The 26006-nt window shown below is 38.8% G+C and overlaps 1 protein-coding gene and 1 long non-coding RNA gene across 2 annotated transcripts; both read right to left on the reverse strand.

Moving 5' to 3' along the window:
* Positions 1 to 12358: 12358 nt before the first annotated feature.
* Positions 12359 to 18687, reverse strand: LOC148768500 (uncharacterized). Its single transcript, XR_016033116.1, has 2 exons — positions 18347 to 18687; positions 12359 to 12644 (listed from the first exon to the last, which is right to left on the reverse strand). It is a non-coding gene; the product is annotated as an uncharacterized LOC148768500 (long non-coding RNA).
* Positions 18688 to 24468: 5781 nt separating this feature from the next.
* LOC105964465 (uncharacterized) lies at positions 24469 to 25970 on the reverse strand. The gene has a single exon (XM_012988972.2). It carries the CDS (start codon positions 25968 to 25970, stop codon positions 24483 to 24485), a length of 1488 nt encoding a protein of 495 aa, XP_012844426.2. The 3' UTR covers positions 24469 to 24482.
* Between the last annotated feature and the right edge of the window lie 36 nt (positions 25971 to 26006).

The following is a 26006-nucleotide window of genomic DNA, read 5'->3' on the forward strand; positions in this document are numbered from 1 at the left end:
TTTGTACCTATAAGATATTAAATACCAATTAATATAGAAATATAAATTAATCCGAAAAAAAAACCACGTAAACGTAGAGTTTTATTTCTACACTCCACTGTATCTTTTTTATCTAGTTTTTTTGCTGTTGTTTGTTGATGCGTATTAAAGTCCTAGTATTGTAGTTCGTGTTTTTAAGAACTTTGTAGCGAATGCACTTTTGCACATGTTGTTTTTACATGTACGTTTGTGCATGTCCCTTTGAGCGAGTGTGCTTATGCTGTTGATTTGTATTAATGTCCTAGGATTGTAGTTTGTGTTTTCATGATCCTTTTTGCGAATTCACTTTTGCCTGAGTACTTTTGTGCATGCTTTTGTACTTTTACTTATGTGTGTATCTCTTCTAGCGAGTGTTTTTGTGCACGTTTCTCGATGCGCATTCATGTTCTCGAACTATAGTAAGTATTTTCATGATCGCTATTGGAATCCAATTTTGACCATGTTCGAGTCCGAATTTGGAATTTCGCCATTAGACAGGAATTGTAGCCAGCTGAAATAGCTTGTCAATGCCGCCAGAACCAGTTTATTTAGAGTCCGGATGAGAAAGTTATGCTCGACTTCGTGGACACTACCAAAGATGTTCGGGGATTCTCTCTTCTAATTTGATTTTATTTTCCTAATTGCAACTCTTTTCTTACTCTTTCATCATTTTTGCTTCTTGGACACCTATAAGATACAAAATCCACCAATTAATATAGAAATATAAATTAATCCAAAAAAAAATCCACCTAAACGTAGAGTTTTATTTCTACACTCCACTCTATCTTTTTTATCTAGTGTTTTTGTTGTTGTTTGTTGATGTGTATTAAAGTCCTAGTATAGTAGTTTGTGTTTTTAAGAACGTTGTTGCGAATGCACTTTTACACATGTTTTTTTTACATGTACATTTGTGCATGTCCATTTGAGTGACTGTGCTTATGCATGTTTGTTGATTTGTATTAATGTCCTTGATTTGTAGTTTGTGTTTTCATGATCATTTTTGCAAATCCAGTTTTGCGTGATTACTTTTGTGCATGCTTTTGTACTTTTACTTATATGCGTATCTCTTCTAGCGAGTGTTTTTGTGCACGTTTCTTGATGCGCATTCATGTCCTCAAATTATAGTACGTATTTTCATGATGGCTTTTGGAATCCAATTTTGACCATGTTCGAGTCCGAATTTGGAATTTTTCCATGAGACAGGAATTGTAGCCAGCTGAAATAGCTTTCCAATGCCGCCAAACCAGTTGTTTTGTTGTCTGGATGAGAATGTTATGCTCGACTTCGTGGACACTACTAAACATGTTCGGGGATTCTCTTTTCTAATTTGATTTTATTTTCCTATTTGTTACTCTTTTCTTACTCTTTGATCATTTTTGCTTCCTGGACACCTAATTTTCGATTTGTACCTATAAGATATTAAATCCACCAATTAATATAGAATATAAATTAATCCGAAAAAAAAACCACGTAAACGTAGAGTTTTATTTCTACACTCCACTGTATCTTTTTTATCTAGTGTTTTTGTTGTTGTTTGTTGAGGCGTATTAAAGTCCTAGTATTGTAGTTCGTGTTTTTAAGAACGTTGTAGCGAATGAACTTTCGCACATGTTTTTTTACATGTACGTTTGTGCATGTCCCTTTGAGTGAGTGTGCTTATGCTGTTGATTTGTATTAATGTCCTAGGATTGTAGTTTGTGTTTTCATGATCATTTTTGCGAATTCACTTTTGCCTGAGTACTTTTGTGCATGCTTTTGTACTTTTACTTATGTGCGTATCTCTTCTAGCGAGTGTTTTTGTGCACGTTTCTCGATGTGCATTCATGTTCTCGAACTATAGTAAGTATTTTCATGATCGCTATTGGAATCCAATTTTGACCATGTTCGAGTCCGAATTTGGAATTTCGCCATTAGACAGAAATTGTAGCCAGCTGAAATAGCTTGTCAATGCCGCCAGAACCAGTTTATTTAGAGTCCGGATGAGAAAGTTATGCTCGACTTCGTGGACACTACCAAAGATGTTCGGGGATTCTCTCTTCTAATTTGATTTTATTTTCCTAATTGCAACTCTTTTCTTACTCTTTCATCATTTTTGCTTCCTGGACACCTATAAGATACAAAATCCACCAATTAATATAGAAATATAAATTAATCCAAAAAAAAATCCACCTAAACGTAGAGTTTTATTTCTACACTCCACTGTATCTTTTTTATCTAGTGTTTTTGTTGTTGTTTGTTGATGCGTATTGAAGTCCTAGTACAGTAGTTTGTGTTTTTAAGAACGTTGTTGCGAATGCACTTTTACACATGTTTTTTTTACATGTACGTTTGTGCATGTCCATTTGAGCGACTGTGCTTATGCATGTTTGTTGATTTGTATTAATGTCCTTGATTTGTAGTTTGTGTTTTCATGATCATTTTTGCAAATCCACTTTTGCGTGATTACTTTTGTGCATGCTTTTGTACTTTTACTTATATGCGTATCTCTTCTAGCGAGTGTTTTTGTGCAAGTTTCTTGATGCGCATTCATGTCCTCAAATTATAGTACGTATTTTCATGATGGCTTTTGGAATCCAATTTTGACCATGTTCGAGTCCGAATTTGGAATTTTTCCATGAGACAGGAATTGTAGCCAGCTGAAATAGCTTTCCAATGCCGCCAAACCAGTTGTTTTGTTGTCTGGATGAGAATGTTATGCTCGATTTCGTGGACACTACCAAAGATGTTCGGGGATTCTCTCTTCTAATTTGATTTTATTTTCCTAATTGCAACTCTTTTCTTACTCTTTCATCATTTTTGCTTCCTGGACACCTATAAGATACAAAATCCACCAATTAATATAGATATATAAATTAATCCAAAAAAAAATCCACCTAAACGTAGAGTTTTATTTCTACACTCCACTCTATCTTTTTTATCTAGTGTTTTTGTTGTTGTTTGTTGATGCGTATTAAAGTCCTAGTACAGTAGTTTGTGTTTTTAAGAACGTTGTTGCGAATGCACTTTTACACATGTTTTTTTTACATGTACATTTGTGCATGTCCATTTGAGCGACTGTGCTTATGCATGTTTGTTGATTTGTATTAATGTCCTTGATTTGTAGTTTGTGTTTTCATGATCATTTTTGCAAATCCACTTTTGCGTGATTACTTTTGTGCATGCTTTTGTACTTTTACTTATATGCGTATCTCTTCTAGCGAGTTTTTTTGTGCACGTTTCTTGATGCGCATTCCTGTCCTCAAATTATAGTACGTATTTTCATGATGGCTTTTGGAATCCAATTTTGACCATGTTCGAGTCCGAATTTGGAATTTTTCCATGAGACAGGAATTGTAGCCAGCTGAAATAGCTTTCCAATGCCGCCAAACCAGTTGTTTTGTTGTCTGGATGAGAATGTTATGCTCGACTTCGTGGACACTACTAAACATGTTCGGGGATTCTCTTTTCTAATTTGATTTTATTTTCCTATTTGTTACTCTTTTCTTACTCTTTGATCATTTTTGCTTCCTGGACACCTAATATTCGATTTGTACCTATAAGATATTAAATCCACCAATTAATATAGAATATAAATTAATCCGAAAAAAAAAACCACGTAAACGTAGAGTTTTATTTCTACACTCCACTGTATCTTTTTTATCTAGTGTTTTTGTTGTTGTTTGTTGAGGCGTATTAAAGTCCTAGTATTGTAGTTCGTGTTTTTAAGAACGTTGTAGCGAATGAACTTTCGCACATGTTTTTTTACATGTACGTTTGTGCATGTCCCTTTGAGTGAGTGTGCTTATGCTGTTGATTTGTATTAATGTCCTAGGATTGTAGTTTGTGTTTTCATGATCATTTTTGCGAATTCACTTTTGCCTGAGTACTTTTGTGCATGCTTTTGTACTTTTACTTATGTGCGTATCTCTTCTAGCGAGTGTTTTTGTGCACGTTTCTCGATGCGCATTCATGTTCTCGAACTATAGTAAGTATTTTCATGATCGCTATTGGAATCCAATTTTGACCATGTTCGAGTCCGAATTTGGAATTTCGCCATTAGACAGGAATTGTAGCCAGCTGAAATAGCTTGTCAATGCCGCCAGAACCAGTTTATTTAGAGTCCGGATGAGAAAGTTATGCTCGACTTCGTGGACACTACCAAAGATGTTCGGGGATTCTCTTTTCTAATTTGATTTTATTTTCCTAATTGCAACTCTTTTCTTACTCTTTCATCATTTTTGCTTCCTGGACACCTATAAGATACAAAATCCACCAATTAATATAGAAATATAAATTAATCCAAAAAAAAATCCACCTAAACGTAGAGTTTTATTTCTACACTCCACTGTATCTTTTTTATCTAGTGTTTTTGTTGTTGTTTGTTGATGCGTATTGAAGTCCTAGTACAGTAGTTTGTGTTTTTAAGAACGTTGTTGCGAATGCACTTTTACACATGTTTTTTTTACATGTACGTTTGTGCATGTCCATTTGAGCGACTGTGTTTATGCATGTTTGTTGATTTGTATTAATGTCCTTGATTTGTAGTTTGTGTTTTCATGATCATTTTTGCAAATCCACTTTTGCGTGATTACTTTTGTGCATGCTTTTGTACTTTTACTTATATGCGTACCTCTTCTAGCGAGTGTTTTTGTGCACGTTTCTTGATGCGCATTCATGTCCTCAAATTATAGTACGTATTTTCATGATGGCTTTTGGAATCCAATTTTGACCATGTTCGAGTCCGAATTTGGAATTTTTCCATGAGACAGGAATTGTAGCCAGCTGAAATAGCTTTCCAATGCCGCCAAACCAGTTGTTTTGTTGTCTGGATGAGAATGTTATGCTCGACTTCGTGGACACTACTAAACATGTTCGGGGATTCTCTCTTCTAATTTGATTTTATTTTCCTATTTGTTACTCTTTTCTTACTCTTTGATCATTTTTGCTTCCTGGACACCTAATTTTCGATTTGTACCTATAAGATATTAAATCCACCAATTAATATAGAATATAAATTAATCCGAAAAAAAAAACCACGTAAACGTAGAGTTTTATTTCTACACTCCACTGTATCTTTTTTATCTAGTGTTTTTGCTGTTGTTTGTTGAGGCGTATTAAAGTCCTAGTATTGTAGTTCGTGTTTTTAAGAACGTTGTAGCGAATGAACTTTCGCACATGTTTTTTTACATGTACGTTTGTGCCGCCAGCTGAAATAGCTTTCAAATGCCGCCAGAACCTGTTGATTTGGAGTCCGGATGAGAAAGTTATGCTAGACTTCGTGGCCACTACCAAAGATGTTCGGGGATTCTCTTTTCTAATTTAATTTTATTTTCCTTATTGCAACTCTTTTCTTACTCTTTGATAATTTTTGCTTCCTGGACACCTAATTTTCTATTTGTACCTATAAGATACCAAATCCACCAATTAATATACAAATATAAATTAATCCGAAAAAAAATCCACGTAAACGTAGAGTTTTATTTCTACACTCCACTGTATCTTTTGTAGCTAGTGTTTTTGCTGTTGTTTTTTTATGCGTATTAAAGTCCTAGCATTGTAGTTTGTGTTTTTAAGAACGTTGTTGCGAATGCACTTTTGCACATGTTTTTTTACATGTACGTTTGTGCATGTCCATTTGAGCGAGTGTGCTTATGCATGTTTGTTGATTTGTATTAATGTCCTAGGATTGTAGTTTGTGTTTTCAGGATCCTTTTTGCGAATGCACTTTTGCGTGAGTACTATTGTGCATGCTTTTGTACTTTTACTTATGTGCGTATCTCGTCTAGCGAGTGTTTTTGTGCACGTTTCTTGATGCACATTCATGTTCTCAAGCTGTAGTACGTATTTTCATGATCGCTTTTGGAATCCAATTTTGACCATGTTCGAGTATGAATTTGGAAATTTGTCATTAGACAAGAATTGTAGCCAACTGATATAGCTTTCTAATACCTCCAAAACCTGTTGATTTGGAGTCTGGATGAGAAAGTTATGCTCGACTTCGTGGACACTACCAAAGATGTTGAGGGATTCTCTCTTCTAATTTTATTTTATTTTCCTAGTTGCAACTCTTCTCTTACTCTTTGATCATTTTTGCTTCCTGGACACCTAATCTTCTATTTGTACCTATAGGATACCAAATCCACCAATTAATATAGAAATATAAATTAATCTGAAAAAAATCCACGTAAACGTAGAGATTTATTTCTACACTACAACGTATCTTTTTAATCTTTTGTTTTTGCGTTTGTTTGTTGATGCGTATTAAAGTCCTCGTATTGTAGTTCGTGTTTTTAAGAATGTTGTTGCGAATGCACTTTTGCGCATGTTTTTTTACATGACGTTTGTGCATGTCCATTTGAGCCAGTATGCTTATGCATGTTTGTTGATTTGTATTAATGTCCTAGGATTGTAGTTTGTGTTTTCATGATCCTTTTCGCGAATCCACTTTAGCGTGAGCCCTTTTGTGCATGCTTTTGTACTTTTACTTATGTGCGTATCTCTTTAGCGAGTGTTTTTGAGCACGTTTCTTGATGCGCATTCATGTTCTCGAACTTTAGTACGTATTTTCATGATTGCTTTTGGAATCCAATTTTGACCATGGTCGAGTCCGAATTTGGAATTTTGCCATTCGACAGGAATTGTAGCCAGCTGAAATAGCTTTCCAATTCCGCCAGAACTAGTTTATTTGGAGTTCGGATGAGAAAGTTATGCTCGACTTTGTGGACACTACCAAAGATGTTCAGGGATTCTCTCTTCTAATTTGAATTTATTTTCCTAATTGCAACTCTTTTCTTACACTTTGATCATTGTTGCTTCCTGCACCCCTAATTTTCGATTTGTACCTATAACATATCAACTCCACCAATTAATATAGAAATATAAATTAATCCGAAAAAAAATCCACGTAAACATAGAGTTTTATTTCTACACTCCACTGTATCTTTTTTATCTAGTGTTTTTGCAGTTGGTTGTTGATGCGTATTAAAGTCCTAGTATTGTAGTTCGTGTTTTTAATAACGTTGTTGCGAATGCACTTTTGCGCATGTCTTTTTACATGTACGTTTGTGCATGTCCATTTGAGCCAGTATGCTTATGCATGTTTGTTGAATTGTATTAATGTCCTAGGATTGTAGTTTGTGTTTTCATGATCCTTTTTGCGACTCCACTTTTGCGCATGGTTTTTTAGATGTACGTTTGTGCATGTCCATTTGAGCGAGTGTGCTTATGCATGTTTGTTGATTTGTATTAATGTCCTAGGATTGTAGTTTGTGTTTTCATGATCCTTTTTGCGAATGCACTTTTGCGTGATTACTTTTGTGCATGCTTTTGTACTTCTACTTATGTGCGTATCTCTTCCAGCGAGTGTTTTTGTGCACGTTTCTTGATGCACATTCATGATCTCGAACTACAGTACGTATTTACATGATCGCTATTGGAATCAATTTTGACCATGTTCGAGTACTAGTTTGGAATTATGCCGTTAAACAGAAACCGTAGCCAGCTAAAATAGCTTTCTAATGCCGCCGGAACAAGTTGATTTCGAGTTTGGATGAGAAAGTTATGCTCGACTTCGTGGACACTACTAAAGATGTTCGGGGATTCTCTCTTCTAATTTGATTTTATTTTCCTAATTGCAACTCTTTTCTTACTCTTTGATCATTTTTGCTTCCTAGACACCTAATTTTTTATTTATACCTACAAGATACAAAATCCACCAATTAATATAGAAATATAAATTAATCCGAAAAAAAATCCACGTAAACGTAGAGTTTTAGTTCTACACTCTACTGTATCTTTTTTATCTAGTGTTTGTGCTGTTGTTTGTTGATGTGTATTAAAGTCCTAGTATTGTAGTTCGTGTTTTTAAGAACGTTGTTGCGAATGCACTTTTGCGCATGTTTTTTTACATGTACGTTTGTGCATGTCCATTTGAGCCAGTATGCTTATGCATGTTTGTTGATTTGTATTAATGTCCTGGGATTGTAGTTTGTGTTTTCATGATCCTTTTTGCGAATGCACTTTTGCGTGAGTACTTTTGTGAATGCTTTTGTACTTTTACTTATGTGCGTATCTCTTCGAGCGAGTGTTTTTGTGCACGTTTCTTGATGCGCATTCATGTCCTCAAACTATAGTACGTATTTTCATGATCGCTTTTGGAATCCAATTTTGACCAAGTTCGAGTACGAATTTGGAATTTTGCCATTAGACAGCTGAAATAGCTTTCCAATGCCGCCGGAACTAGTTGATTTGGAGTTCGGATGGGAAAGTTATGCTCGACTTCGTGGACACTACCAAAGATGTTGAGGGATCCTCTCTTCTAATTTGATTTTATTTTCCTAATTGCAACTCTTTTCTTACTCTTTGATCATTTTGGCTTCCTGCACACCTAATTTTCAATTTGTACCTATAAGATACCAAATCCACCAATTAATATAGAAATATAAATTAACCCGAAAAAATTCCACGTAAACGTAGAGTTTTATTTCTACACTCCCCTGTATCTTTTTTATCTAGTGTTTTTGCTGTTGTTTGTTGATACGTATTAAAGTCCTAGTACAGTAGTTCATGTTTTTAAGAACGTTGTTGTGGATGCACTTTTACACATGTTTTTTTACATGTACGTTTGTGCATTTCCATTTGAGCGAGTGTGCTTATGCATGTTTGTTGATTTGTATTAATGTCCTAGGATTGTAGTTTGTGTTTTAATGATCCTTTTTGCGAATGACTTTTGCATGAGTACTTTTGTGCACGCTTTTGTACTTTTACTTATGTGCGTATCTCGTGTAGCGAGGGTTTTTGTGCGCGTTTCTTGATGCACATTCATGTTCTCGAACTACAGTACGTATTTTCATGATCGGTTTTGGAATCCAATTTTGACCATGTTCCAATACTAATTTGAAATTATGCCGTAGACAAAATTATAGCCAGCTGAAATAGCTTTCAAATGCCGCCAGAACCAGTTGATTTGGAGTCCGGATGAGAAAGTTATGCTAGACTTCGTGGACACTACCAAAGATGTTCGGGGATTCTCTTTTCTAATTTAATTTTATTTTCCTAATTGCAACTCTTTTCTTACTCTTTGATCATTTTTGCTTCCTGGACACCTAATTTTCTATTTGTACCTATAAGATACCAAATCCACCGATTAATATACAAATATAAATTAATCCGAAAAAAAATCCACGTAAACGTAGAGTTTTACTTATGTGTGTATCTCGTCTAGCGAGTGTTTTTTTGCACGTTTCTTGATGCACATTCATGTTCTCAAGCTGTAGTACGTATTTTCATGATTGCTTTTGGAATCCAATTTTGACCATGTTCGTGTATGAATTTGGAAATTTGTCATTAGACAAGAATTGTAGCCAACTGATATAGCTTTCTAATACCGCCAAAACCTGTTGATTTGGAGTCCGGATGAGAAAGTTATGCTCGACTTCGTGGACACTACCAAAGATGTTGAGGGATTCTCTCTTCTAATTTGATTTTATTTTCCTAGTTGCAACTCATCTCTTACTCTTTGATCATTTTTGCTTCCTGGACACCTAATCTTCTATTTGTACCTATAAGATACCAAATCCACCAATTAATATAGAAATATAAATTAATCTGAAAAAAAATCCTCGTAAACGTAGAGTTTTATTTCTACACTACAACGTATCTTTTTAATCTTTTGTTTTTGCTGTTGTTTGTTGATGCGTATTAATGTCCTCGTATTGTAGTTCGTGTTTTTAAGAACGTTGTTTCGAATGCAATTTTGCGCATGTTTTTTTACATGACGTTTGTGCATGTCCATTTGAGCCAGTATGCTTATGCATGTTTGTTGATTTGTATTAATGTCCTAGGATTGTATTTTGTGTTTTCATGATCCTTTTTGCGAATCCACTTTAGCGTGAGCCCTTTTGTGCATGCTTTTATACTTTTACTTATGTGCATATCGCTTCTAGCGAGTGTTTTTGTGCACGTTTCTTGATGCGCATTCATGTCCTCAAACAATAGTACGTATTTTCATGATCGCTTTTGATATCCAATTTTGACCATGTTCGAGTCCAAATTTGGTATTTTGCCATTAGACAAGAACTGTAGCCAGCTGAAATAGCTTTCCAATGCCGCCGGAACCAGTTGCTTTGGAGTCCGGATGAGAAAGTTATGATTGACTTCGTGGACACTACCAAAGATGTTCGGGGATTCTCTCTTCTAATTTGATTTTATTTTCCTAATTGCAACTCTTTTCTTACTCTTTGATCATTTTCGATTTTTACCTATAAGATACCAAATCCACCAATTAATATAGAAATATAAATTAATCCGAAAAAAAACCCACGTAAAAGTAAACGTCAACGTAGAATTTTATTTCTACACTCCACTGTATCTTTTGTATCTAGTGTTTTTGTTGTTGTTTATTGATGCTATTAAAGGCCTAGTATTGTAGTTCGTGTTTTTAAGAACGTTGTTGCGAATGCACTTTTGCACATGTTTTTTTACATGTACATTTGTGCATGTCCATTTGAGCGAGTGTGCTTATGCATGTTTGTTGATTTGTATTAATGTCCTAGGATTGTAGTTTGTGTTTTCATGATCATTTTTGCGAATGATCTTTTGCGTGAGTACTTTTGTGCATGCTTTTGTACTTTTACTTATGTGACTATCTCTTCTAGCGAGTGTTTTTGTGCACGTTTCTTGATGCGCATTCATGTTCTCGAACTATAGTACGTATTTTCATGATCGCTTTTGGAATATAATTTTGACCATGTTCGAGTTCGAATTTGGTATTTTGCCATTACACACAAACTGTAGCCAGCTGAAATAGCTTTCCAATGCCGCCTGAACCAGTTGATTTGGAGTCCAGATGAGAAAGTTATGCTCAACTTCATGGACATTACCAAAGATGTTCGGGGATTCTCGCTTCTAATTTGATTTTATTTTCCTAATTGCAACTCTTTTCTTACTCTTTGATCATTTTTGCTTCCTGGACACCTAATTTTCGATTTGTACCTATAAGATACCAAATCCACCAATTAATATAGAAACATAAATTAATCCGGAAAAAATCCACGTAAACGTAAACCTAAACGTAGAGTTTTATTTCTACACTGCACTGTATTTTTTTTTTCTACTGGTTTTGCTGTTGTTTGTTGATGCGTATTAAAGTCCTAGTATTGCAGTTCGTGTTTTTAAGAACGATGTTGCAAATGCACTTTTGCGCATGTTTTTTTACATGTACGTTTGTGCATGTCCATTTGAGCGAGTGTGCTTATGCATGTTTTATTGATTTGTATTAATGTCCTAGGATTGTAGTTTGTGTTTTCATGATTTTTTTTTGCGAATGCAATTTTGCGTGAGTTCTTTTGTGCATGCTTTTGTACTTTTACTTATGTGCGTATCTCTTCTGGCGAGTGTGTTTGTGCACGTTTCTTGATGCGCATTCATGTTCTCGAACTATAGTACGTATTTCAATGATCGCTTTTGGAATCCAATTTTGACCATGTTCGAGTCCGAATTTGGAATTTTGCCATTAGACAGGAATTGTAGCCAGCTGAAATAGCTTTCCAATGCCGCCGGAACCAGTTGATTTGGAGTCCGGATGAGAAAGTTATGCTCGACATCGTGGACACTACCAAAGATGTTCGGGGATTTCTCTCTTCTAATTTGATTTTATTTTCCTAATTGCAACTCTTTTCTTACTCATTGATCATTTTTGCTTCAAGCACACCTAATTTTCGATTTGTACCTGTAAGATACCAAATCCACCAATTAATATAGAAATATAAATTAATACGAAAAAATATCCACGTAAACGTAGAGTTTTATTTCTACACTCCACTGTATCTTTTTTATCTAGTGTTTTTGCTGTTGTTTGTTGATGTGTATTAATGTAACGCCCCACAACCTAACAACAGAATCCAATTGGATCACCACCATTAAGTTAGGGATGCTAACCCTTTATATATACTTAAACATTATGGTTTTAATACAAAAATACGTTATATGCTTTGAAAAGAAATCAAGCTTTGTACTTTCTCGAAATCTGTACATATATATAAATATTTATTGTTTATAAAATTACATTGTACAAAAACCATAAACGAGCGGCTAACAAAATAAAATCAGAGTTTCTAGCTCGGCTACAAAAATGGCTCGAAGCATGGCATATGAACAAATCTGTGACTGGCCGCTCTTGGCTAGGTCAACTTCTAAACATGTACATCATTACCTGCATCATAAGAACCTAATGAGCTAATGGCTCAGCAAGTTGAAACTGATGTAATAGCGATATATCACATAACGCATTATTCATTCAATAAGTACAATATCACATATAACTTCATTCATGATCCTTTTCTTTGAAATCCTTCTCTTTATCGGGTACCCTTGAAGTGTGGTACTTGATTGATAGCAATAGACTGTGATTTTCGGAACCTGTTCATCACATTTGGCCAATAGATAATAGGGGGGTTTCCATACCGGCCTTTGGACCTCAGGTATTAGCCGTATTTCATTTCTTTAATTGTGGGTTTTCCATACTGGTCTTTCGACCTCAGGTATTTGCCACCATGCGTTGGGTCCGCCGGTTCCTCCCGCGTCCCTTGCCTACTCGACCATCAATCAAGTACCATACTCCCATTTTCCAAACATATTCTTTCATATCACTATGACTCATCAATCATTCAAACATGATGGAGAACACGTAGCAAAAGTCACATTAAAGCACACATAATTAGGTTCTTATCATGAGCAAATGAAAGCTTCAACTTACTGTTGGGTGCTAAATACCAACACGTAAGTGTACGTATCGCAAACAAGTAGTAAAGTAGACTCGTGAGAGTCGGATGTCGATCCCACATTCAACTTACATATGTTTTTTTTTTATTTTTTTTTATATAATAAAAATGGAAATAATAAAACGGCAACTAAAACAAAAACTAAAGCATGCAAAATAAAAGAAAAAAAATAAAACACAAATAAAGCGCACATAAACGAAAACAAGTAGTTAACCACCCCCAAACTTAAAATTCACATTGCCCTCAATGTGATTCGCCCGGAGTTTAAGGATAGAAAACACCTGTTTTTAAGCGTCGGGACCATCGTCGGGTTGCTCACCAACTCCACCTTGCGCATGAGCATCACCATCTCCTTCATCACCCGAAAGCTCGGGTACCGGCTCAAGAATCGGTGCGGGCAACGGAACCGGTTCGGCGCACTCGGGATTGCCGCAAGCCAAATGGCACACAATGGCTTGGAGCATCTTTCCCGACCATCGTTGGAGGGATTCGATCGTGCTCACCTTGTGCTCCACCGTGGCAAGCCGATTTCTCGTGATCACCAACTCGCGCTCCATTCTTCTTTGAAATCGCCGGTCCGAACTTGTACTTGGACCCTCGGGTGGAGCTATTGGTTGGCCATCGACGGGTTGCTCGCCATCTTGGATGGGTGCCTTGTATTGTCGGGCCGCAAGGTTACTCATCGGCTTCCGAATCGAGGTGAGAATATCCGTCGTTTTGGTTGGGACCTTCGCCTTCTTGCACAAGCCGGTAACTAGGCAAGGGAAATAAAACCCCTTGGAGTTGTTGACCATGGAGGTCCAAAATCGGTCGGATATGATTTCGCCAATGTTGATCGGTGTGCCCTTGAGAATGTGGTAAGCAAGGGCGCACCGTTCGGGATCCACGTGAGTCCACGAGCGGGTGGGAATGAGGTTGGCAAAAATGAACGTAAGGCACGCCTTGCCTATTTGGTGAATGCATTTCCACTCCAACTCGTACGTTTCTTCGGTTGAGAGGTTGGACCAAATGGGGGGTCCATCGCACAACACCTCGGCGATTTGATCTCGTGTGACCGCAAGTTGCAATTGCTCCCAATTGAATGACGTGTGTCGGAGGTGATAAAAAAAGTTGATTGCGTGGGCACACCAATCGACCTTCTTTCCTCGAACCGTGCTCGAGTTCCAATCCGTTGTGAGGAGGATACGGTTGTTGGCGTAGAACTCGCGGACCAATGATAGGTTGATCGAACCCTCCGGTTCCAATAATGCTTGCCAACCTCGTCGTAGAAATTCTTGGTGCAACGGTGCGAATTGTGGAAGGGTGATCGCATAGGCACGTTCCGTCACTAGTTTCTTCACTTTTTGCTTCTCAAAGCGAGCACTACCGCCTTCGACACAACAAGCATCTTCGTCGGGTGTTGGAATTTGATCGGTTTTCTTGCCCTTCCCCTTGCCTTTTGAAGGGCCTTCGCCTTGAGAAGTGCCCTCTCCGTCACGTCCTCGTTTCCCCATGACTTGAGAATGTGTGTGGAAGGGTTTAGGAGTGGATTGATGTGCAAAATTTCCCCCAAACTTGACTTGGGCAATTCGTCGAACACCTTGTGGGCGTTCGTGGTGGAATGGATTTTTGGAGAAATTTGTACCTTTCTTGACTCCTCCCTGCACAAATCAGCAACAAACAACCAAGTTTAAGTATTATGTGTGTGTAATTGGTGAATTTTTGGTGAAATTTGTCAAAGAAAATCGAAAATTTTGAAAAGAAAACGTTAGGGTTCGAAGTATGAGAGAGAGGTTTTGGATTTGTGAAGCTTGGGGTGTGAAAAATTCTATTTAAAGTTGCCCCCGTTTTTTCCCTCGGACGGCCGTGCGAGATATAGTCTTAATATCCGCACGGCCGCACCATTTGTTGAATTTGGGCAGTAGCCACTTTATATTTCGGACGGCCGTGCGAGATTGTAGGCATAAATCCGCACGGCCGCATCAATTGGCCAATTTGGACAGTAGCTCATCCGAAATCTCACACGGCCGTGTGAGATTCCTGCCTTTTTCTTGCACGGCCGTGTGAAGAATTGCAATTAAGTCCCTGTAAAATAAAAACTTCTAATTAGTGCCCCTGAAACTTTTTTTTTTTTTTCAAAGCTGAAATAAAATAAGAACGAACACTAACAAGCTAAATAAATAAAAACAAAAATAATAAAAAAAATAAAATAAAAGAAAGAAAAACGAAAGCTCGGGTTGCCTCCCGAGAAGCGCTAAGTTTACAGTCTTCAGCCGGACTTTGTCTGCTTCTTTGTTTAAGCTAACGTGACCGAAGTCACTTGGCAATTAGATTCCTCTCCCCGATGACGCTCGTTTGATTTTTTAGGTGGCCACATCCTCCTTGCACGTTCATCACCGTTAGCACCCCAACTCTTTTGACTATCTCTCGGAGGTGTTGAAATTGAGTTCGCACAACAAACGTGCTCCTTCCGATTCCCTTTTCCGCTGTCATCTCCTGCACTCGCGGATGCTTTCCCATGGTCCAAAATTGAAACATCAAAATTTTCATGATTTGTAAAATCCATAAGCTCAATAGTAAAACACTCATTATTCTCACATGGATTTTTATTAGCACAAAAAACATTAAAGTTGATCGTTTCATCATGCACCGTCATTGTAAGATCACCACTAGCACAATCAATTAGAGTTTTCGAAGTGGCTAAAAACGGTCTCCCTAAAATAAGAGGTATCTCCCTATCTTCATCTATATCGAGTACAACAAAATCAACCGGGAAGATAAATTTGTTCACCTTTACTAGCACATTCTCTAAAATACCTTTTGGGTAAACCAAAGACCTATCGGCTAATTGCAGAGTTATAGCCGTAGGTTCAATCTCACCTAACCCAAGATTTTTATAAGTGGAATAAGGCATAAGATTAATGCTAGCACCCAAATCAATAAGCGATCTAAAATTTTTACCTTCTATAGTACAAGGGATAGTGAACTTATCTGGATCGCCGAGTTTTTGTGGAAGGGGCCGTGTAAGAATTGCACTACATTGTTCCGTGAGTTGGATCATCTCGTTCCCTTGCAATTTCTTCCTTTTCGTCACGAGATCCTTGAGGAACTTCACCCATTTTGGCATCTTTTGAAGGGCTTCAATAAACGGGATATTTATTTGGATTTCCTTCAGCTTGTCCAAAAATCTTTGATACTCGGCATCGAGCTTCTTCTTCATAAGCTTCTGAGGATATGAAATCGGAGGGGCTCGTGATTTCACTGGAGATGATAGTGGTTCTTCGTGAGTCGCTTCTTTTTCTCCAATCACGCTTGGCTTCTCGATCACCGTGTTTTGCTTCTCTTTTCGTGGGGCTTCCTCCAATTGTCTCCCATTCCTTAAACTCACAGCGTTGCACTGCTCGACGTTGTTCTTCCGAGGATCTTTCGTATTCGACGGCAGTGCTCCCGATGGCCTCGTGGTTAGCTGGGTTGCAAGTTGACCCATTTGTGTTTCCAAATTCCGGATGGAGGCTTGGGTGGTTGTCATGAATTGCGCCAAGATATTTGCGAGATCTACACCTTGAGGTTGAGCTTGAGGCGGATTTTGGAATCCGGGAGCTGGTCGTGAATGATTTGGCGTTTGACCTTGAGGTGTTGCTTGCCTTTGTCCTTGCTGATTTCCTCCCCACCCAAAGTTAGGGTGATCCTTCCATCCGGGATTGTAAGTATTGGAGTACGGGTTCCTCTGTTGTCGGTTGGTGTCATGCACATAATTCAGAGACTCCGTTTCTTCTATGCGCTGGTCGGGAACTTGGACTGCGTGGACTTGCTTAGTCTGCAAAGCCGCTACTTGCTTCGATAGCTTCTCCAATTGGGCCGTGATTGCAGTGACTCCGTCTAACTCCAAAATTCCTCCAGTCTTGACTGCTCCGCTATTCGACCGGTCCGATGCCCGCATGTATTTGTTTCTAGCGATCCGCTCCAAGAGTTCGTATGCTTCGTCGTAAGTCAAACTCATGAACATGCCTCCAGCTGCAGAGTCGAGCACTGTCCTCGAGTTGTCTTGCAGTCCATCGTAAAATTTTTGCAGTTGGCGCCACTCTTGTAGTCCGTGATTCGGGCACCTCCTTACTACCTGTTTGAACCGCTCCCACGTCTCGAATAATGCTTCACCGGCTTCTTGTATGAAGTTTTGAATTTTTCGCCGGATTCTCTCAGTTTTTGTTTGGGAGTTGTATGTGTTCATGAAAAGTTGAGCTAGCTGGGCCCACAACGAGATGGAGTGCGGTGCACGAGTTTGCAACCATTCTCGGGCTGCTCCTTGTAGGGAGTGCTTGAACAGGCGGAGTTGCAATGCTTCGGGTGTTACTCCGTTCATCTTGTGCGAGTCACACGTTTCAAGAAAATTGACCAAGTGAAGATGTGGATCTTCATGAGCCAATCCGCTGAATAGACCATTGTTTTGGAGCATCGTGAGGAGTCCCGCTCGAATCTTGAAATTGTTGGCTTCAATGGGGGGCTGCTGGATGCTTGATTGGAACCCATTGAGTGTCGGGACGGTGTACTCATGCAGTGCTCGTTGACGAGGCGGTGGATTGATTAGCTGGCGTTGCTCTTGCTCGATAACGATTTCCCCTGCCGCATTCAGTAGGCGCCCTTGGTCACCTCCCCCACGATTATTCTCGTCTTCCATAGTTGCCGGAGTGTTTTGGGCTAACCGTTGATTTCTCCTGGCTTGCCTAAACGTTCGCTCAATTTCGGGATCAAGAGGTAGCAAGTTCGTGTCGTGTCCTCTTCGCATAAAAAGTACCTAAAACAAAATAATAATAAAAAAAAATAATTAAATAAAATAAATAAATTGGCTGAAGTAAGAAAAATTGCTCAAATTTAATATTAGGATAAATGAATAATTTAGCCGTATTCCCCGGCAACGGCGCCTACGTTCATGCGCTAAATAAGATCAAGATAGAAGAAATAATCGAAGAATTAAACTTGCATAAAAGTCGAAAAAGAGGTTCGAATTACCACATAGGGTTCCAATAAAATCCTAGAATAAAAACTTAGCTACTCATGTTCTCTACGAAAAGCATAATAAAAAGATGAAAAATCATAAAAGCTATAAATAACAATAAAGGAGGAGAACTATGATGAAGAGTCGTCAAGTCTTCGTCTTCGTTTTTGTGCTCCTTGATTGCGTGTAGAAAGATGAATAATAAAAACTAAAGATAAAAGATAATAAAAGATTAAAAGATAATTCCTAATTGTGTGCTTTTGGCCTTTAAATAGGGTGCAAAAATATAATAGGGCGGGTTTCCTTGTGTAATTAAACTTCCTTCACTGCGCCACCACGACCATCCGGACGGCCGTGTGAGATTTACGCCTGAAATCCGCACGGCCCCGCGGTCTTCAATTCTTCAGAAATCTGATTTTTTCACTTTTGGCCCACTTTTTCTCCGAATTTGCAGTTTTCACCCCAAAAGTTGACAATTCTTCAATTTGCACCTAAAATACAAATAATAACCATTTTAAGCACCAATTATCATTAAAACACACCAAAAGCTCCAATTAAAAGGTACCGTTAAGTGTAAAAATATACACTTAACACTTACCTCAAGTTCAATATGGTCTATGAAGTGAAAGGATCAGTTCTTAGATAAGGTGTGCTACAAGACTTGATTAGAGATGAATTCAAACTTCAAAACATAGGATTTTCAGCTAGAAAAGGTGCAGAACTTGTCCTAGCTATACTTCTATGAATTTTTATGGTTTGATGTTCTCTTTTGTGAATATGGAAGTGAAGAAATAAGAAGAGAAGCTTAAGGAATTGGTCTGGTCGTTTTTGGAAGAAGACAAGTAAAAATGAAGACCGAAACACAAAATCTTCACTTATCTACCCATTCCCAACAAGGCCAAATGGAGGATGATGATTGGACGGCTTATATTTGCTGGATTCTTGTGGTTATTCCACGTTTTTACAGCTTGAGATGAGATGGTGGGCTGATGTTTACTCATTATAATCAAGTGTAAACAAAATCAGAATGGTCTTGTGCAACCTAATCAACCAACCAATCGAATTGCACCCTTTTGCATACTTTTGGTTTTAGTCTAATATGAGTTACTTCAAGTAATTACATATGTAATTAATCATATCAAAATGTAATTAAAATGCAGAACTACAATTAAGACAACTATATCAGCGTTTAACACATTGATCCCTTCTTAACCGAGAAACTGAGCTTCTCATTACAATAAATCACTTAAGTTTCATGTTAAATCATAAAGTAGAAGTTCAATAACATGTATCATGTATTAGCACATTTTAAGAAAATTATTCGATCACATATTAAAACACTATAAAGGCACATGGCAAGCCAGGATTTCGGGTTGGGCTCGGACCGCTTTGGCTTTCGGGGGCCGTCTTGCCTTGATCCGGAGTACGCTTTTGACTATGGCTTTGCATCTTGTTCACGTTATTCAACCTCCGCAGTACATTATTCGGCAGATTGAGCAGTGCATGGCCCGATTTCTCTGGGGATCTTATGGTAATCAGCGCCGGCCTCATTGGGTTGCTTGGCAGACGATTTGTCGGCTTGGGGTTGAGGCGTTTGACGGATGTGATTGACGCCTTCACTTACAAGCTCTGGTTCCGATTCCGTGCTCAGGATTCTCTTTGGGCCCGTTTTCTCCGAAACAAGTATTGTCGGAATCGGTTCCCAGGTTCATGCGTTGTGTCTTCACTCTATAGCACGGTGTGGAAGCGCATGTGCCGTGTCCGAGAGCGTGTTCAAGCTCAAATATTTTGGCGGATTGGTCCAGGTCATGTTTATTTCTGGCACGACCACTGGTTTGGCGATGGTCCCCTTTCGGGCATTATTGATGGTGGTCGGCTAACATCAGTTCGTGTGGAGTATTATTTGGTTAACGGTCAGTGGGATCGAAACAAGCTAGCTGAGGATATTCCTTTTGAGTGGATCGATAGGATTTGCTCGGTCCCAATCTCTGGTGCTTCGAGTGATTTGCCCATTTGGAGAGCTTCTTCGGATGGCAAGTTTTCCTTGACCTCGGCTTGGGCCTTGATACGACAGCAGCATACCCCTACCCCTCTTCTTCATATATTTTGGGGATCTTGTCTTACTCATACAATTTCTATCTTTCTTTGGCGTCTCATTCTTCAGCGTCTTCCAGTGGATACCAAACTTCAGTCTCGAGGCACCTCTCTTGCCTTGAGGTGCTATTGTTGTCCAGATCCATCTATTCTTGTGTCGAGTCTTGTATCTCAGTCTGTCGAGTCTCCTTCTGTTGAGTCGATTGATCATATCTTCGTGGAGAGCCCGACGGCTAAGAGGGCATGGCATCATTTTTTCTATCTTTTTGGCTATACACCTGCACACACTACGCACGTACCCCAGATTTTACTTTATTGGCAGCACTTCACTTCGCAAACACTCACACACCACACACACATCACGACCATTGTGCCTTGCTTGATCTTGTGGTACTTATGGATTGCAAGAAATGACAGCAAGCACAAGGATATCACGGTTCGCGCTTCTTCCATCATTTACAGGGTCATCCAGCACATCAGGATTCTTCACCAAACCAACTTACTTTCGGCGGACAACTCGACTAGCATTCCCCAAGTGGCTGAGTCTCTTAGCCTATATTACCGAGTCAGAACACCAACTCTCACACCTCATCGAGTTATTCGGCTTCCACCGGATCCGGGTTGGGTGAAGCTAAACACAGACGGAGCCCGTAGAGCATCCACCCAGATTGCAGCTATTGGCGGGATTATCAGAGGTTCGGACGCTGAGGCCATACTTGCATTTCACGAGAGGATCTCTGCCCCGAGCAGTATTGCAGCCGAGCTTGCTGCCCTTGCCTCGGGGCTGCGATTTGTTATTCAGAGGCAATTCACTAGAGTTCGGATCGAGCATGACGTAGAAGTCGCTGTTCAACTTCTTTCGCACACGGACCAAGGTCATTGGAGTCTTCAAATTTCTCTCACGGCGATCCGGAACTCTCTTTCTACTTTGGAGTACAGGATTACATATATCTACCGGGAGGGCAATACAGTGGCTGATGCATTAGCTAACTTGGGGTGTCAGACCGAGTTGGTTCGTACCTTCACAACAGTGGAGCTTCCCCGACCTATTCAGCAGATGATTCGGATGGACCAGCTTGGATATCAATCCTTTCGATGACAGTCTCGCACATAGGTGCCATGCATTCCATGTTTTTATATTATTGGCAATTTAGGAATTTTCGTGAACTTTACATGTTAGGAAGGGTTGGGGTGATTATGGATTGTTTGGGTCTATCAAGACTAGACTGTTTGCCGAATGGTGCCACGCATTTCGCAGCCGTTATACCTGTTTCGCCCATTTTTGGCTGTTGTGGTGAGGCGAACGGTCTACCTTGGTCTTCCCCGACCTTCTATGATCATTCCCTACCCATCCATTTTATTATTTGGGCCACATGTTTTGCCCGTATTCTTAACGTTTTGTTAGTTAGCTATTGTCTTTTGTTTGTCAATTGCTATTATTACCCATATGTTGGGCAGTAGCAATTTGAGCGAAACTCATTATGTACTTCTTAAATTTTCTTTTATAAACAGGTAGGGGGTCAAGCCTAACCCCCCACCCTCACCGGGTGTCGTTCTCTGAAAAAAAAAAAGGCACATGTGTACCAAGCAGTCGTGATCATGCATCATGAATGATGAATTATAACTATATGCATTGATGCAATATGCTTATTATTGGCCATGTATGGATGGTTGGGCATTACAATCCTTCCCTCCTTATAAAATTTGCCCTTGAAAGTTGACGTACCGAACAATTCTGAATATTTGCTATGCATTTCTTCCTCCCCTTCCTACGTGGCTTCTTCAATAGATTTATTTATCCACAATACCTTAACTAATGGAATCTTTTTATTTCTCAGCTCCTTGACTTTTCGATCAATAATTTGAATTGGTTTCTCCTCATAAGACAATTCTGCAGAAAACTCAAACGGTTCATAACTCAAAACATGAGAGGGATTTGAAATGTACTTCTTCAACATAGACACATGGAAAACATTGTGAACACCAGATAATGAAGGAGGTAAGGCTACTCTATATGCTCTATCACCAACTCTTTTAAGGATTTCAAACGGACCAACATATCTTGGACTAAGTTTTCCTTTCTTTCCAAATCTCATTATGCCTTTCAATGGAGCCACTTTCAAAAATACATGGTCGCCAACCGTAAACTCCTGATCTCTTCTTCGTTTATCTGCATAACTTTTCTGTCTACTCTTTGCCGTCTTCATTCTTTCCCTTATCTTCCGTACCGTATCGGAAGTATGTTGCACCATCTCTGGCCCAAGTAGACTTCTTTCACCAACTTCATCCCAATGAATTGGAGATCTACATTTTCTCCCATATAGTGCTTCATAAGGTGCCATTCCAATTGTAGATTGATAACTGTTATTGTAAGTGAACTCTACCAATGGAAGCTTTTCATCCCAGCTCCCTTTCAAATCTAGAACACAAGCTCTTAACATATCCTCAAGTATTTGAATAACTCTCTCGGATTGTCCATCAGTCTGTGGATGAAATGGTGTACTAAATGCAAGCTTCGTCCCCATGGCATTGTGCAAACTCTTCCAAAATGCAGAAGTGAACTTCGGATCTCTATCAGATACTATTGACACTGGCACTCCATGCAATCTAACTATCTCTTTAATATATTGTTGTGCATATTGCTCCATGTTGAATGTGGACTTCACTGGAAGAAAATGGGCTGATTTAGTTAGTCTATCAACAATCACCCATATTGAATTGTATCCCCTTTGTGTTCTAGGCATTCCAAGCACAAAATCCATTGTAATATGCTCCCATTTCCACTCTGGAATCAGTAAAAGTTTCAATACTCCTGCTTGTCTTTGATGTTCCATTTTGACTTGTTGACAAGTGAAGCATTAAGCCACAAACTTTGCTATATCTCTCTTCATGTTAGGCCACCAATAGTGAAGTTGTAAGTCTTTTTGTACATTTTCGTGCTGCCCGGGTGCACTGAGTAAAGACTTCTGTGAGCTTCTTCCAAAATGTCGCCCTTTATGTTAGCATCAAAAGGAACACACAATATGCCTTTATAACGAATCATTTCATCATGACCAATAGAGAAGTTCGGCCTCTTCTTAGCATCAATCATACTTCGCAACCTGGACAAATACTTATCCACTTTCTGAGCCTCTTTGATTCGGTCATGAAGTACGGGTTTTAATACTAAAGATGATAAAGAGCTAACCGTCCCTTTAGGTACAATTTCAAGCTCTAATCTTTGTACATCTAGTAGTATTGGTTTCTGTATAACAAGGAAGGAAGACATAAATTTTCTACTCAATGCATCTGCAACCACATTAGCTTTACCAGGATGATAGTTAATCACACAGTCATAAATCCTTCACAAGTTCTAACTATCTTCGTTGTCTCATATTCAATTCTTTCTGAGTGAAGAAGTACTTCAAGCTCTTGTGATCCGTGTAAATTTCACATTTCTCACCATATAGGTAATGCCTCCAAATTTTCAAGGCAAACACAACGGCAGCAAGCTCTAAATCATGAGTTGGGTAATTCTTCTCATACTCCTTCAATTGTCTTTAAGCATAGGCGATAGCATTCCCATGTTGCATCAATACAGCACCCAATCCATTTTTTGAAGCATCACTATACACTACGAATCCACCAGTTCCAGAAGGAATGACGAGAACAGGAGTTGTAGTCAATCTCAGTTTCAACTTTTGAAAGCTACTTTCACATGCATCAGTCCATACATACTTCACGTTCTTCCGTGTAAACGTTGTTAATGGAGTTGCTATCTTGGAAAATCCCTGAACAAACCTTCGATAATATCCTGCCAATCCTAAGAAACTTCGAACCTCTGATACAGTTGTTGGTGTTGGCCAATTTTTGATAGCTTCTATCTTACTCGGGTCGACAGAGATACCATTCTTGGACACGACATGCCCTTGGAATACAACTTGATCAAGCCAAAACTCGCACTTCTTAAATTTAGCATATAGTTGCCTTTCTTTCAATATTTGCAACACCACTGTCAAATGTTCTCTATGTTCGTCTTTATCATGGGAATAGATCAAGATATCATCAATGAACACAATCACAAATTTTTCGAGGAACTCCTTGAACACCCTATTCATCAAATCCATAAAAGCTGCGGGGGCATTTGTTAAGCCAAAGGGCATAACTAGAAATTCATAATGTCCGTACCTTGTTCTAAATGCAGTCTTTTGTATGTCATCCTCCTTTATTTTCAGTTGATGATACCCGGAGCGTAAATCGATCTTCGAAAATATTGATGCTCCTTGCAATTGATCAAACAAATCATCTATTATGGGTAGTGGATATTTGTTCTTGATTGTAAGTTTGTTCAGTTCTCTATAATCGATGCATAAACGTAATGTACCATCTTTCTTTTTCACAAACAAAACCGGTGCTCCTCAAGGAGAATAACTCGGCCGAATAACACCTTTATGCAACAAGTCTTGTAGTTGAATCTTCAACTCTTTTAGTTCTGTTGGTGCCATTCTGTATGGAGCTTTAGAAATAGGAGTTCTTCCGGGCAACGTATCAATAAAAAATTCAATTTCTCGATCCGGTGGCAGTCCTGGTAAGTCATCTGAAAATACCTCAAGAAATTGATCAACCACATCCACATCTTGGGGTTTCAATTGTGTTCCTACTTAAGTGTCCATAACATTAGCCAAGTATCCAACACAACCCTTACTCATCATCTTTTGAGCCTTCAATACAGCTATAAATGGTATTGAAGATGAAAGTGAATGACCGCCGAACTCGAAATGTTCTTCACCAGGTGGCTGGAAGATGACAACCTTCCGATTACAATTAATGGTTGCATAATATTTTATAAGCCAATGCATGCCCAAAATAGTCTCATAATTTGCGAGAGGTAAAACAACAAGATCTGCACAAAGTGTTCTACCACTAATCTGAATAGAACAATGTTTCAACATTTGGTTGGAATTCATCTCTTCCCCTGATGGAGTCGTCACATTGTACATCACATCCAACGTATCTGGTATAATGCCCAATCTCCTCACCAATGAATGTGATGCAAATGAATGAGTAGATCCTGAGTCTATTAATGCAAGTGCTGGAGTTCCTAAAATCAAAATAGTACCCGAGACAACTGATGCATCTGCATCAGCTTGTTCTTTAGTCATTGCATACACTCTCGCTTGGACTTTGACTGGTGGGGTGCGACAATTCCTTGCAATATGCCCTGGTTTCTTACACTTGAAGCAACGATTTAAACAGCTATAGCATTCACCAAAATTATTCTTCCCACATGTGGCACACTTGGGCTTTTCAACTGTAGTAGAACTTTGTACAACTCTAGGGCGCTTGTCATTTACTTGGCCGGATTTTTGCTCTGGTTTCTTCCATTGAGATTGAGTTCTTGGAGTAAAAGTTTGCCTCTTCTGTTGATGAAATTTCTGAATTTCCTTCTCATCAAAGTCAGCCATCAATGCGTTGTCCACCACTTGTCGAAACTCGTTTGGAGAAGAGATCCTTACATCTTTTCTAATAACTAGGTTGAGGCCTCTCATAAAGTGATCCATCTTTTCTTTGTTATCTTTAGCTATGTAAGGTACATACTTGCAACCCTCCACGAATTTTCGCACGTAGTCACATACGGACATTTCATTCTGCTTCAATTCTAAGAACTCTTTAACTTTGAGTGACCGGACATCCCTCGTGAAATACTTGTCATAAAAGATTGTTTTGAATGCCTCCCATGTCAACTTCTCGATATCCACTGCAAGTTTTGTACCCTCCCACCGAACATCTTCTTTCTTCAATAGGAAAATGGCACAAAGTACTTTCTCGGAATCTTCAATACGCATGTAGTCAAAGATGACATCTAGAGATTTAACCCATTCTTCTGCAACCATAGGATCAGACCCACCATAGAAATCAACCGGTTCCATTTTATAAAACTTCTCATACACGGTAAGTGAGTTATCGTGTCTAGCTTGTGGAGGAGGAGGTTGTTGGTTTTGTTCATGGGTTCGCTGTTGCATATCGAACAATTTCTGTATCTGTTCGCCATGCATTCTAGTCTGTTGCTGAATCAAACCAGCTAAATTATCAACTAAGTTGTAGTCACCCTCGTGGCCAACATTCCCTGTCTTCCTTTTCGGTGCCATTACTTCCTATAAATTGCAGAATCTCATCCCATTCAT

The sequence above is a fragment of the Erythranthe guttata genome, chromosome 8 (assembly GCF_056151865.1).
Source record: "Erythranthe guttata isolate IM_541 chromosome 8, IM_541, whole genome shotgun sequence".
Lineage (NCBI taxonomy): Eukaryota > Viridiplantae > Streptophyta > Magnoliopsida > Lamiales > Phrymaceae > Erythranthe > Erythranthe guttata.